At 38.8% G+C, this 16,058-nt stretch overlaps 1 protein-coding gene across 2 annotated transcripts in view; it reads right to left on the bottom strand.

Moving 5' to 3' along the window:
* Window positions 1-16,058, bottom strand: part of si (sucrase-isomaltase (alpha-glucosidase)) — a 136,249-nt gene that overhangs the window by 36,489 nt on the left and 83,702 nt on the right. For both annotated transcript variants that reach the window (XM_017466605.3, XM_017466606.3), the window contains exons 24-29: window positions 12,288-12,461; window positions 10,783-10,932; window positions 5,247-5,450; window positions 4,883-5,037; window positions 3,447-3,615; window positions 1,270-1,366 (exon numbers count right to left, since the gene is read on the bottom strand). In XM_017466605.3, the coding sequence (XP_017322094.3) occupies window positions 1,270-1,366; window positions 3,447-3,615; window positions 4,883-5,037; window positions 5,247-5,450; window positions 10,783-10,932; window positions 12,288-12,461 (949 nt within the window). The remainder of the gene's footprint in view (window positions 1-1,269; window positions 1,367-3,446; window positions 3,616-4,882; window positions 5,038-5,246; window positions 5,451-10,782; window positions 10,933-12,287; window positions 12,462-16,058) is intronic.

Below are 16,058 nucleotides of genomic sequence, written 5' to 3' on the forward strand. Positions count from 1 at the left end.
GCGGCGATAGTAGGGGTGATGCTGTGTCGAAGGAGCGCATCTCTATCGCTTATGAGGTGCACAGTCTCGCTATGCCTCTGGGCATAGGGGCTCATTCCACTATGGGGGTCGCCTCCTTGAAGGCTTTGCCCAAAGGTGTACCCTTACAGGATGTATGTGCTGCGGTGGTCTATGCAGCACACATTCATTCGATATTACAACCTGGATATACATTACACCCTAGCCTTCAGTGTCTTGCTGTGACTCTAGGGCTCAAACCTTTTGAACAGGCCATGCCCTCAGTATGACGGAGTGGGTATCCTCGTTTCCACAGCATAAAGATCACGCAACGTTGATTTCCCTTTGAAATGGAAGGTCTGGGTTACGCATGTAACCCGTTCCCTGAGAAGGGAATGAGACATTGCATAGCTTTGTCATACTGGGGCAGGCCTGTGAATTGCGTCTTCATTTTAGATAATAGAGGCTGACGGCATGGGTCACAGGTGCCTTTATTATATTATGTGACGCACTTAATTGCCACGTCACCTGATCATGGCAGGCCTATAAATAGGCATGATGTTACACAAGCTTCAGATACCGGTCACGCTCGAGGGCGCTTCCTACCGCGTAAAGCTCATGCAACGTCTCGTTCTGTTCTCAGGGAACAGGGTTACATGCATAACCGAGACGTTTTCATTTGGCTTTTCTATATGTAAATCTAAATTTCATTCAGCCAATTTATTACAGTTGTGTCCACCCATTTGTTTTTCACTTGTTTTGCTGTGCATTTTCTATTTTCAAGGCATTTTCCTTTGAGTTTCTTTTTTTCTTTTTTTACTTTCTGTGCATTATGTCGTTTGCTATGCAATCACATATTATACATAATTCTGTCTGAAGCCAGCATTTGTTTTTGCTTGTCTACCTTGGTTTAAGGGCACAAATTAAGACACATTGAAACTACAAATATCATGTATCCATAATTACTTCCAAAAGTGGTTTAAATGGTGTGATTAGACAAAAATGAGTCTTCACAACTAACACTCCAGCTATTGAGTCACTTAAGATGGGTATTAAAACTGGATACCAGTTATGGTCACAGAAGAAAATTTAACTGAGTGATGAGTACACAATTTCTTTAAATGTGGCAAGAAATTTGTCATCATCTTTTATTTTTAAACAAAGCAGATTTAGTCCATAAGCTAGGTTTTATTTTCAGACACTTGGGATAAATTAGGTAAATTAAAAACTCCCATACAGAATTGTGTATGCGCGTGTGTGTGAGTGATTCACCCATGGCATTGCTGTTGAGCAGCAGGACTCCATGAGCATGAGAGCTTGGCTCCAGGCCCATGTAGAAGGGATGCACACCATAAGAGTTCAACTTATACTGCAGAGAGTGAAAAAAGTGAGTAAAGGACTGAAACTGTTAGTTAACATCTCCATATCTCCTCAACTGTCAGAAAATTAAATGATAAACGATAATGACCTTACTAAAAGTAAAGACAGAATTAAGTCTCTCTATTAGTGCACTAAAATAAGAGGAACAACTGAAAATAACTTATGTTCTCTGTTTCTAGCCTGAGCTATACATTTGCTCCTTAGTTTTTTCATGTTTGCCTTTAAAATGTCTGTAAACTGTGGTATCTTGCTTTAGATCTCCTGAAGGAAACACATCACCCTGCTGGATTGGCAGCTATCAAGTAAGGACTAATTTACGATCCCTCTGAGGATGCAGGTTCAATTTAAGTATAATGTGGTTCATTGAGAAACATTATTTCAGTTATGCCAATTAAGACCACGTGTCACAAATCGTGACGGAGCAGAGATAAGGCGGATGCAAGTGCAGGATAACAGTTGTTTATTTAAAGAGACAGGCAGGCAGACAAATCCTAAACGTGATCCAAAACGTAACCCATAAACATGCAAGAGGTCAGGCGATTGGCAAACAGGCATACACGGGGCAAGGCAGGAATCTAGGTCGTTAAACAAAACAAGACACGAACTAAGGCGAGGGACTGGACGCGGATAATCCAGCGCGAACTAAACTAACGCTAACCACTTACTTACTATTTACGACTTCTTAATCTTCCGCGTTGTGTGCTGGGAAGCGCGTGGTATATATGCGGACATGATTAGCGTGTAAACTGCTATCAGCTGGGAGCAATACAGACCCACGTGAATTCCCAGCCAATGACGGAACAGGGAGGAGACATGACAAACATAAACAAAAACACACGTGTCCCAATGTCACTAAGGTCGACAGAGGAAAAGCACGTGCTCGCGCATTTGCGCTTAGAGCACACTGCTTCAAGGGGGAATCGTGACACCACTTTGAATGCTGGAATGACTGGGCCATCGTGGAAAAGCTGATCTTATTTGTTTTAAGATGTTCTTTATGTTTTGCACCAATCATTGCTTGCTTCCTCCTTTTTTCCTTCCTAGTTTAGTTTTAATGTCCTGTTTTTTCCGGTTTTGAGATTTATCTGCCCATTTGACTCTGCGAAAGGATTCACCTTTGTTAATTACATTTTAATATTATGAGTTCTGACCCCTGCAAGTGACTGATAATGATTCTCACAAAAGCATGAATAAAAATATGTATGCATTTATGTCCAACCCCTGCTGGCCTCACTCTGATACACATGCTCCATTACCATTCATATTTTCATATAAATTGGCTATTGTATTTTCATGTAAATCAGGCTCTCATGTTATATGTGCATGTGTAAGTAGTGCCTCATGGTATAGTTTGCCAAAATAAATGCCCACTAAACATCAATACAAAATGTCCTTATAAATGAATTTTGTGCAATTAGCACCATGAGTTTGATTTTGTCATCTCATTTGCTTTATGATACCAATACTTAAGTTTTATTTCTTGACAACGATACGGACAACTTGCTTCATAGTTACTCCATTACAAATACTGATTGTTTCATCTTCTACCGTACATCAAGCAATGAATACATATACTTTTTTTTATTTCATTTGAACTATATTCAACTCAATAAATATATACAACTCAGGAATTTGCACCTTTCACTGATAATTTGCTTGTAACTTGGGGGGGGGTACTCTCAAGGAAAATGTATTGTGTACCTTTAAAATGTAAACAGTTTATTTACACATAGGCTAAACACATTCAAATTACAATTCATGTTACTATTTCAGCATAAATTCAAATATAAAAATTCCAGTGGGACAAATGTTCAGTGGGACAACTGCCCCCCAATAAATAAATAAATAAATACATACATAAATAAATAAGATAAACAAAAATATTAATAAACATAAAAACAAAGTTTCCTTTTTGGTTACAGGGGTTAGGGATAAATTTTGAAGAGTATGCATAGCCATAGTCATTATAAGGAGTGTGTGTGTGTGTGTGTGTGTGTGTGTGTGTGTGTGTGTGTGTGTGTGTGTGTGTGTGTGTGTGTGTGTTGTGCAGTTGTGCTTAATTTACTCACCCCTGGTGGTTGGTCCTTACTGAACATGCCCCATGTGTGCCAGTTCATGTCGTGTCTAAAGCTTGTATGTTCCGTCTCCCCAAAGCCAAAGATATATTGTGAAGGAAGTAGAGTTGAAATTTGTATGAACATGTCAGAGAAAGTAAAGCCAGGAACAGACGAATTCCAACTTCAGGAAAAGAAACAAACAGAAAATATACACAAATTATATTTGGAATTTGCCTTAACATAATATGAATTTACTTCATAATGATGATCAAAATGTTCTTTATTAGGTCCCAGGGAATCTTATTATCTAATTCATTGTTTCCCAATTTTAATAATAAAGTGAAAATAACACAATTAAGAACTACATTGACTATACCTTTTCTTAAAAAAAATTACAAGATATTATACTAGATATAATTTTGTTTAAAAAGAACAATTTATGATTTCTCTCCTTCTCAGTATCTGTGTATACTGCATGCATGCATGCAGGGTATGCATATATTATGCATCAGGTTGCATCTTGCATGCAATGCCAATTGCACAGGTTACTTTCATACTCTGACTGTTGGCTATCATTGCACTGTACAAGTAGTGAAATCATGACCTTGGTATTATAAGGTTCCTATATGATTTATTTTTTAACCCAGATGGAACCTGACAATATTTAGGCCACAAAATGCCCTTTTCTAGTTTATATTTTCTAGTTTATATCTTCCAGGGGAACAATATCAAGTGAAAGGGGCAGAAGAATTTGGTTGAGTGTCTAAATTTCCTTTCTCAAAGGTGACATTCCTAACATCAAAACAGCTACGAAAACAATGTGAGTGCACTACCAAGTACTGCATTCTGTACCTATTTTACTCAAATAAAGATTAAACAGTAACGATTGACTGGTGTACAGGTGCAATCTGATAATATTATTTGTGGGCATTTTGCAAGTGAGTTACAAATAATAATTATGTAAATGATGTTGGGGGAGGGCACAATGAGCTTTTTGCTGTGGTAAGTGTTCCAAAAAGCGACGAAGAGTTCAGATCACATAGAGACTCCAGTAAGAGTAAAGCTGATACTTGCCACACATCTGTCATGTATCACAATTTGTGTCACAATTAAAGGCAGTGAGACACATCAGCAATGTCAATAGCATTTTTATGTGAACATATGACAAATATTTCATATTAAACTTTATTGTGAAAAGAATTTTCATTTTGAGAATATCTCACATAATTTTGAGAAGTTTTCATGTTTTTTTTTAAATTTTGGTTTTAATCCTGTTATTATGTTAGCTTGCAGTTGTGTTTTCTGGTTATTAAGTGTGCTTTTTTAAAAAAAAAAAAAAAACACCCAAACCTTACTTGATATTTTAAAATCAAAGACATGGACTTTGATCACACTACACAGATGCAATCACATATTTCTGGAAAACAATTGTTAAGCTATAAACTCACATGATGGTTCCTGTGCTTTTCCTGATCACCTGAATACCAAATGGTTGCTTTGTGAAATTTACTGTGTACATCCTCTTTTCCTCCGGTACATCTGGTTTGGATGGTAAATGAAGAGGAACAGGAACTTCATAACGCTTATTAGCTGGATCAAAGATCTGCAGGAGACAAACAATGGCCAGTCTGTAAGATTTATTTATTTAAAATATTTTCATACTTAATTGTGTTATAGATTGTATTTCTTTTTCTTTGTTTTATTTAATTCTATATTTTATTTTCTTCATACTTCTGTAAATCAATGTTATAACCTACAGCCCAATTCATGTCTTGCCACAGTCCAAGCTCTGGCAGCTATAGGGGTCTGTACCTTAAACTGTAGGGAGTGTCCAGTCAGATATTTGATTTCCACCCGTAGTATGTTGATGTCTCTAGATAAAATACGTGGAGCAGGGTATTTATCATTCCGCCTGATATTAAAGCTCCATCCGTATGGCATTTCCTGTGAAGTCTCAGCAATGTAGCCATAATCCGAGGGGAAATAACACCACGGCACACCATTTAGATGTGTGTACTGGAGACAAATACAGGGGAAAAAGTGATAGTAATTCATTAATATGAATAAGAATATGAATAAAAAATTTACAATAATCTGGTTGCATAAGTGTGCACACTAATGCTTAGTTGAAGAACCTTTAGATTTTATCACAACATTCAATCTTTTTGGGTAAGAGTCAATCAGTTTGGCACATCTTGACTTAGTGATATTTTGCCATTCTTCCTTGCAACAGCATTCTAAGTCTGTCAAAATGGCTGGACATCTCCTGTGCACAGCTCTCTTTGGGTCACCCCACAGGTTTTTGATTGGATTTAGGTCTGGACTCTAGCTGGGCCATTCCAAAACCTTAAATTTGTTTTGGTGAAGCCATTCCTTCGTTGATCTGGAGGTTTGCTTTGGGTTGTTGTCATGCCGAAAGGTGAACTTCCTCTTCATCTTAAGTGTTTTAGCAGAAGCCTTAAGGCTTTGCGCCGAAATTGACTGGTATTTGGAGCTATTTATTATTCCCACAACCCTGATTAAAGCCCTAGATGCAGCTGAAGAAAAACAGCCCCAAAGTATGATGCCTCCACCACCATGCTTCCCCATGGGAATGGTGTTCTTTTGGTGATGTGCTGTGTATTTTTCTACCAAACATATATTTTGGTATTATGGCCAAAAAGGTCAACTTTGGTCTCATCAGACCATAATACATTATTCCACATGGTTTTGGGAGATTGGATGTTTTTATTTATTTATTTATTATTTATTTGGTTAAAAAAGACTTCCGGCTTGCCACCTTACCCCATAGGCCAGAGACATGAAGAATTCGAGGGATTGTTGTCACATGTAGGGAGCATTCAGTACTTGACAGAAATTGTTGTAATTCTTTGAACGTTGCTGTAGGCCTCTTGGTAGCCTCCCTGACCAGGTAGTTTTTAGAACTAATTTTCAGTAGTTCTCTATGTCCTCCCCTTCATGATAAGCTGGCATCCTGGGTTCCTGATGTGGCACATATGGCTGTCCAGTCCTCTGATGTGGACCTGAAGCTGGCTAGACCCTCCCCTGAGGGATCTCTGCAGACAGTGCTATATGGTGATGGGCCACTGGTGTGGGAAGATCAAATCTTGGACTTGGAGTAGTTTCTGGTGATCTTGATTGCTTGGTTGGTGATCTTGGTTGCTGGATAGACTCTGAGGTGTCGGAGGTCATGAATGAGTCCCTCTTCTGCTGTGCCACCAGGAAGTCTCGCATCATAGCCACCATCTCACCCTGGGTAGTGCTTGCACCGGGAGTGTGCTGAGGGGAGCTGGCTTTAGGCCATACCCCAACACCTTCCCCTTCTTCATCCATCATGTCCTAAGCCACTTGCTCCTCCTGTACAGACTTCTTCTGGGACCTTAGACCCTTCGTGGTCCATTTCCCAACAGGCACTGATTTGTGTCTAGCCAGCCCACTTCTGACACCACTTGTAAAGAAGGCGTGTTGGTAGAAGCTTTCCATAAAAGAAATGATGGCTTAACCACAATAGCACGTCTGTGCAATGATGTATATTTATAGTGTCCATTCAAAAAACTGTCCCGAATCATGCCAAAAATATATATATATATATATATATATATATATATATATATATATTTTTTTTTTTTTTTAAATAGTGGATGAGAAAAGAAAATGTCAAACATTAATTCAATTAAATTTTTACAAAATATATACAAACGCTCTTAGCTGGGCTTCCTTCCACACAAAGGATCAAGCTATTTAGTTGGTACTTAGTTGGTACCAATGCTTATATAGTCACGGCTCTGCCCACATGGCTAATTCTATTAAACAGGTAAGTATAAGGTGAGTATTTGTACAGATACAATCTGTACATAACAAATATTAATTATTCGGAACATTAATAAACAAATAAACAACAAAATCAATAAATAAAATATGTATATGATAAATAACACAAATAACAAATAACAAAGAATATTCTCCTTTCCCCATCAGATATAGACACATAGAACAGTCAGGCCACCAGAGGCATTGGACAGGCACAGCGTGGTAAAGTCCCCTATTAAAGGATTTGTGATGCACCGTCTATGTTTAGCCTCTCGCGCTTGCCATACCTTTGGTGGACCAGACCCAGAAGACGCCACATGGTGGATTATCCACAACAAATATACAATAGCTGCATCCGAAAACTGAAAAATGCTGCCTTCGGAGGATGCATTCCAAGGTAGGAAGGCATCATGGCACGTCCGAATCCAAAGTTAGCTTCACTTCCTGTCTCATGAGATACCTTTATATGATCGATTTTTGAAGGCAGCATAGCTGTATCCTTCACTGCCTTTGATATCCCACAATACTTTGTGTGTTCGTCTGAAGGGGAGTAGCATTAGTCGATTCTGGTCGAGCTCAGAAAAATAAACAGTATTGCTTTTTATAATTAGTTTATTATAGAAAATGAAAACCTATTTGAACCTATGAGAATTACCTAACCTGCAATTAAGACTTACCTCTGTGCTTGTATTTAAGTAAAAAGTAGCTGCCATTGTCAATCTTCTCCCCCGGTGCACAAACCTTTGGCAGGTGAGTTCATCAAGAAGGTTTTTGAGTATCATCATACAGTTAATATATAACTGTATAAGCTTGTTTTTCCTGTTTTTATTAGGGGAAATCATGAACTGAAATCCTACACTGAATCCACCAGGTGGCAGTAACGAGCAGCTGATAACCTAGCAATGATATTACAACCTCTCTGAAACTGTTTCCAGAGGTACCTTTGTGTGCAAACATTACCTTTGAAGTCAGTGGCTGATAGGGCAGTGAGGCAACAAGTCAGCTGCATAAGTTTTTGGATGCAGCCAATGACTGCATCCGAAACCACATATCTACTTACTATATAGTAGGCGAAAAGTAGTGTGCCAGAGGGGTAGTATGTTTGAATTCTACATATGCAAGAAACAGTAGGAGAGAAATACTCTGATGGCGCATCACTGTGTGAGTCAAACAATCCCACAATGCACTGGTATGGACGAGCTCAGGAAAAAAACAAAACAAAACAAAACAAAAAAACAGGGAAGACAGCGTGTTTAAATCATAATACACACACATACTGATTAGTACGTACTGTTTCAACAGCAATGGTTTTAATGGTTATAATGTGGCATGTGTGGGTCTTGCAGTCCAGAGATATCAGGCATTTGGTCACTTCACAAGTGTAGATGAATCCCTTTTTATATTGGTGTAGGGGCTCCATGATCATGTCACCAGTGTGCCTTCTCTAGCTTTTAATTTTATGTACAGTGAGGGAAAAAAGTATTTGATCCCCTGCTGATTTTGTATGTTTGCCCACTGACAAAGAAATGATCAGTCTATAATTTTAATGGTAGTTGTATTTGAACAGTGAGAGACAGAATAACAACAAAAAAATCCAGAAAAACGCATGTCAAAAATTTTATAAATTAATTTGCATTTTAATGAGGGAAAAAAGTATTTGACCCCCTCTCAATCAGAAAGATTTCTGGCTCCCAGGTGTCTTTTATACAGGTAACGAGCTGAGATTAGGAGCACACTCTTAAAGGGAGTGCTCCTAATATCAGTTTATTACCTGTATAAAAAACACCTGCCCACAGAAACAATCAATCAATCAGATTCCAAACTCTCCACCATGGCCAAGACCAAAGAGCTCTCCAAGGATGTCAGGGACAAGATTGTAGACCTACACAAGTCTGGAATGGGCTACAAGACCATTGCCAAGCAGCTTGGTGAGAAGGTGACAACAGTTGGTGCGATTATTCGCAAATGGAAGAAACACAAAAGAACTGTCAATCTCCCTCGGCCTGGGGCTCCATGCAAGATCTCACCTCGTGGAGTTGCATTGATCATGAGAACAGTGAGGAATCAGCCCAGAACTACACGGGAGGATCTTGTCAATGATCTCAAGGCAGCTGGGACCATAGTCACCAAGAAAACAATTGGTAACACACTACGCCGTGAAAGACTGAAATCCTGCAACGCGCGCAAGGTCCGCTGCTCAAGAAAGCACATATATATGCCCGTCTGAAGTTTGCCAATGAACATCTGAATGATTCAGAGGACAACTGGGTGAAAGTGTTGAGGTCAGATGAGACCAAAATGGAGCTCTTTGGCATCAACTCAACTCGCCGTGTTTGGAGGAGGAGGAATGCTGCCTATGACCCCTGGAACACCATCCCCACCGTCAAACATGGAGGTGGAAACATTATGCTTTGGGGGTGTTTCTCTGCTAAAGGGACAGGACAACTTCACCGCATCAAAGGGACGATGGACGGGGCCATGTACCGTCAAATCTTGGGTGAAAACCTCCTTCCCTCAGACAGGGCATTGAAAATGGGTCATGGATGGGTATTCCAGCATGACAATGATCCAAAACACACGGCCAAGGCAACAAAGGAGTGGCTCAAGAAGAAGCACATTAAGGTCCTGGAGTGACCTAGGCAGTCTCCAGACCTAAATCCCATAGAAAATCTGTGGAGAGAGCTGAAGGTTCGAGTTGCCAAACGTCAGCCTCGAAACCTTAATGATTTGGAGAAGATCTGCAAAGAGGAGTGGGACAAAATCCCTCCTGAGATGTGTGCAAACCTGGTGGCCAACTACAAGAAACGTCTGACCTCTGTGATTGCCAGCAAGGGTTTTTAAACCAAGTACTAAGTCATGTTTTGCAGAGGGGTCAAATACTTATTTCCCTCATTAAAATGCAAATTAATTTATAAAATTTTTGACATACGTTTTTCTGGATTTTTTTGTTGTTATTCTGTCTCTCACTGTTCAAATACAACTACCATTAAAATTATAGACTGATCATTTCTTTGTCAGTGGGCAAACGTACAAAATCAGCAGGGGATCAAATACTTTTTTCCCTCACTGTATATAACATAGTTGTGTTATGTTTGGAGGTTGGGGGAATGGGGGTCAGCTACCAGCTTGGCTACTTAATGACCTACAAGATTACCATGTTTCACCATAGCTTATATTGTTTGTGGCTTCACCATGTATCTGTTTGAGCAGATTGTTCAGATAATGAGGTGAGAGAACTAGACAGACTAAATGACTACAGTGCCGTAGCCCTGGTCTGTTTAGGTTGTGATAAAGCAAGGGTTGTATTCTCACTGGTGCTAGTATTGACAGCATGACATTGTGGGTAATGTAGGAAACTGATGACCAAAGCAAAAGCAGACCAGCATGCATATTAAATAAGTTAAAACCAAAAAATGCCAATCAGAATTTCATCATAAAATAAATCTTTGACACCACTGAATACCACACATTATTTATAAACATATACAATTCATTCAGGCTGGACTTTTCCTACATATCTAATTCCATGTACACTTACCCCCCAGATGCAGCCTCTTTTTATGCAGGACTCTTCAGTGGCCATTTCCCCTGGATAGCAGTCAAACCGCTGTAAATCGTCAACGATTGAATTCCAGGCGAGTTTGTAATCTTTCCCCAGCTGCAGTTGGAGATTTCTCAGATGTAGCACCTACAAAACAGTTCCCCATCACACACGTTTACACACATGCCTCTCAGGCCAAACGAGTGAGGACAATAAATCCAGCATATGGCATTATGTTAATCTGAAGTGCTCTTTCAGCTATTAATTACTTCAAATGACTATTAATATTCACAGAATACTCTCAATTACACAGAACTCACATTCATAATTCATCTGGTGCTTTTACACACAAAATGTTTCCTTACTCAAAATGTTCACATTCACCAAAATACTCATATTGGCATAAAACAATTCTAAAGGATTCACAAAATTTGAAGCACAATTTCAAAATATTATACATGGTCATTTATTTATTAAGAAAAATGCTCCAAAATTACATATCTGTGAGTACAAAGTATGTGAACCTCTAGGATTAGCAGTTAATTTGAAGGTGAAATTAGAATCAAGTGTTTTCAATTAACGGAATGACAAACAGATGTTAGTGAGCACCTTGTTTTATTTAAAGAGCATAGATCTATCAAAGTCTGATCTTCACAAGCGTATCATGGCATGATCAAAGGAGATTTCTGAGGACCTCAGAAAAAGAGTTGATGCTCACCAGGCTGGAAAATGTTACAAAACCATATCTTAAGAGTTTGGACTCCAGCAATCCTCAGTCAGACAGATATTCAAGGCCATTGTTACCCTCCCCTGGAGTGGTTGACCAACAAAAGATCACTCAAAGGGCAAGACATGTAATAGTCCACGAGGTCACAAAGGAACCCAGGATAACGTCTAAGCAAATAAAGGCCTCTTTCACATTGGCTAATATGAATGTTCATGAGTCAACCATCAGGAGAACACTGAACAACAATGTTGTGTATGCAAGGGTTGCAAAGTGAAAGTGACTGCTCTCTAAAAAGAACATTTGCAGTTTGCAAAAGAGCAAGAGCAGGAAGCTAATGGAAAAATGCTTTGTGGATGGAGGAGACCAAAATAGAATTTGTGGTTTAAATGAGAAGCGTTATATTTAGAGAAAGGAAAACACTGCGTTCCAGCATAAGAACCTTATCCCATCTGTGAAACATGGTGGTGGTAGTATTTTGGTTTGGGCCTGTTTTGTTGCATGTTTGGGTGGCTTGCCATCACCAATCACTTGCTAGCAATGAATTTTGAATTTTTATACCAGCAAATTCTAAAATAAAATGTCAGGACATCTGTCCATGATCTGAATCTCAAGAAAACCTGGGTCATTCAGAAAGACAATGACCCTAAGCACATAAGCAGTTCTACCAAAGAATGGTTAAAGAATAAAGTTAATGTTTTGGAATAGTTTGTTGTCACTATATTGACTATGCATTTGGATTGGACAGTATTCACAGTATGGGAAAACATACACTTACCTTCTTCACTGAGTCATATTGAATGTTGGACTCTGGCAAAGCAGTGACTATGTTGCCATCTTCGATGGTCACAGTTGTGGGGGGGCTACTCAGTCCTAAAACAGTGACATTCTCAAACACCAGATTGTTTGGATCAGCGTATCCACTGTGGAGTGCCTTCATTGTCAGCAGTCCCTGAAAGAAACACACAATTCTTATGAACTTTATATATGTATGAGGGTTTTTGTCAATCTGGATGAGTTCACTTTGATTGCAGTCTATTTACATTACTGTAATCCAAAACAAATTTATGACCATAGGATGATTCTAGATTCTAAATCTCTCTCCATTTGATAATGCCAAAAAAAAGCCTTCTCCATGAAGACCTAATCATATTACATCAACCGCACTCGTGTGTGTGTTTTTTTTTTAAAACAACTTGAACTGATGCCACATTGCGAGCCACAAGAAGTTTGGCAACAGTCTGAACTATAAGTGACATGGATGAGGTGCACACATGCTATCCAACAAACATCTGAATAGGTATTCTCTAAAGTTAAAGAATAATTGTTGACTAACACTACAGCTTTGCAGAAGTTTATAGCTGCATATCACTACATCAGAAAAGTACTTATGCTATTCAGCACACCATGCAACTTAGCTTAGTTAGCAAGCTAAAGTTGTGTTGTTTTGGCTAGGTAATGAAAATATGTGCAAGAGTAGAAGTCTAATTGTCTCAAGTGTATACACTATCCAGGTACTGGCCAGGCTCAACCCTGCTTAGCTTCACTGGTACACCAGGCGAGAACTGCAGGTTGATACATATAAGAAGCCATATATGTAACGTGTCTGATAAGCAAGGGATTTCATCCCTTTTTCATTGCCTATAGAAAGGCAAATGTTTAATTTGCCAATTTGAGATAAACTAGCCTTGTAATGTTCTTGGGACTGGAGACAATAAATGATCAGCAACAATCAATTAAAACTTTTTACAATTTTAAGCTACTATTCCATCTAGTTTTACTATTCATACAAGCATACAGACACGACACAAATGTGTACCATACACACAAAAATGACTGTCCTTTTGAATTCAGCTGCAGAGGTATTTCTAATTTCCTCATGGTTTGTTCATCCACTAGTCAATTTTCCAGAGGCATTTAGTTTTATCATTATCACAATAATTACATGTGTGAGTGTAGCAAGTACTTAATATTAACTCAGCAGGGTAAACAAGTGTTCATTAAACTTCTTTGTATTTCTAACAGTTTTTATACTATGCCAGTCTTGGCAAATTGTCATCCAAATGTAACTAAACAGAAGCAGTCAAAAATAATTAAACCATGTTTGGCATCGTTCAGTTCCAAAATGGTTGTAAGATGAGGCATCATTCCTGATTCAGCCTCACTGATTAATTAATTTCCTCAACAATTCATTAATTTCTTTCTTTCCTTTCTTCCAATATTGTTTTTCAGCCACTATGTTGGTGAGTGGCTATGTTTACATGCAAAAAATTTCACCAATTTGAATGGAGTCACTCTGTTGACAGTTTCCAAACGAACAGTTGGACAGCATCATGGACAGTAAGAAGACGAGAATATTGAGGAACAAGGGCTCTGGTTGTTAACTAACATAAAATACGCATTTCATCTACTGGTTATTAAAAAAAAAAAAAAAAAAAAAAAAAAAAAAAAAGGATACGTATAATGCCTTTACAGATCTTCTAATGTAACCAGTCTATTCTTAGAGTTGAATATCTGGAAACTTTCATCCAAAATGCAGTCTCTTAGGCACAAACTGCTTGCTTAGCATAGGCTTTCATAATTTGTAAGGAAATATCTTTGTTAAATGCTCTTCCTCAGGATTGTTCTGATTTATTAATTACTCTTTTTCTGATCACTCAGCAAATCATACGAAAAAAAACCTGTTTACAGTGCATCCGGAAAGTATTCACAGCACTTCACTTTTTCCACATTTTGTTATATTACAGCCTTATTCCAAAATGGATTAAATTCATTATTTTCCTCAAAATTCTACAAACAATACCTCATAATGACAATGTGAAAGAAGCTTGTTTGAAATCTTTGCAAATTTATTTGAAAAAAAAAAAAAAAAAAAGCACATGTACTCACATGTATTCACAGCCTTTGCCATGACACTCAAAATTGAGCTCAGGTGCATCCTGTTTCCACTGATCATCCTTGAGATGTTTCTACAACTTGATTCAGTTGATTGGACATGATTTGGAAAGGCACACACTTGTCTATATAAGGTCCCACAGTTAATGCATGTCAGAGCACAAACTAAGCCATGAAGTCCAAGGACTTGTCTGTAGATCTCCGAGACAGGATTGTATGAAGGCACAGATCTGGGGAAGGGTACAGAAACATTTCTGCAGCATTGAAGGCCCCAATGAGCACAGTGGCCTCCATCATCCATAAATGGAAGAAGTTTGGAACCACCAGGACTCTTTCTAGAGCTGGCTGCCCGGCCAAACTGAGCGACTGGGGAGAAGGGCCTTAGTCAGGGAGGTGACCAAAAACCCGATGGTCACTCAGAGCTCCAGTGTGACTGTGTGAGAGAGGAGAACCTTCCAGAAGAACAACTATCTCTGCAGCACTCCACCAATCAGGCCTGTAGGGTAGAGTGGCCAGACGGAAGCCACTTCTCAGTAAAAGGCACATGACAGCCCGTCTGAAGGACTCTCAGACCATGAGAAACAAAATTCTCTGGTCTGATGAAAGAAGATTGAACACTTTGGCCTGAATGGCAAGAGTCATGTCTGGAGGAAACCAGGCACCACTCATCATGGGCCAATAGCATCCCTACAGTGAAGCACAGTGATGGCAGCATCATGCTGTAGAGATTTTTTTTAATTGCTAGGAACTGGGAGACTAGTCAGGATCAAGGGAGAGATGAATGCAGCAATGTACAGAGGCATCCTTGATGAAAGCCTGCTCCAGAGCGCTCGGGACCTCGGACTGGGGCGATGGTTCATCTTCCAACAGGACAACGTCCCTAAGCACACAGCCAAGATAACAAAGGATTGGCTACAGGACAACTCTGTGAATGTCCTTGAGTGGCCCAGCCAGAGCCCAGACTTGAACCCGATTGAACATCTTTGGAGAGATCTGAAAATGGCTGTGCACCGATGCTCCCCATCCAACCTGATGGAGCTTGAGAGGTCCTGCAAAAAAGAATGGGAGAAACTGCCCAAAAATAGGTGTGCCAAGCTTGTAGCATCATACTCAAAAAGACTTGAGGCTGTAGTTGGTGCCAAGGGTGCTTCAACAAAGTATTGAGCAAAGGCTGTGAATACTTATGTACATGTGCTTTTTGTTTTTTATTTTTAATACGTTTGCAAAGATTTCAAAGAAACTTCTTTCACGTTGTCATTATGGGGTATTGTTTGTAGAATTTTGAGGAAAAAAATTGTTTAATCCATTTTGGAATAAGGCTGTAATATAACAAAATGTGGAAAAAGTGAAGCGCTGCGAATACTTTCCGGATGCACTGTGATCTGTGTAATTGTTTTATTTATATATATATATATATATATATATATATATATATATATATATATATATATATATATATATATATATATATATATATACACACACATACATACATACATACACACACACACACAGTTGGGGGGGGGGGGGGTATTGAACGCATCAACATTTTTTTCAGTAAATATATTTCCAATTAAGTTATTCACAACTCAAGAAATACAGAAATGTAAAGAATTCACAACGTTAAAGTCCATAAATAAAGTTGTGTAGTAAA

This window comes from Ictalurus punctatus, chromosome 4, assembly GCF_001660625.3.
Source record: "Ictalurus punctatus breed USDA103 chromosome 4, Coco_2.0, whole genome shotgun sequence".
In the NCBI taxonomy this organism is placed as follows: domain Eukaryota; kingdom Metazoa; phylum Chordata; class Actinopteri; order Siluriformes; family Ictaluridae; genus Ictalurus; species Ictalurus punctatus.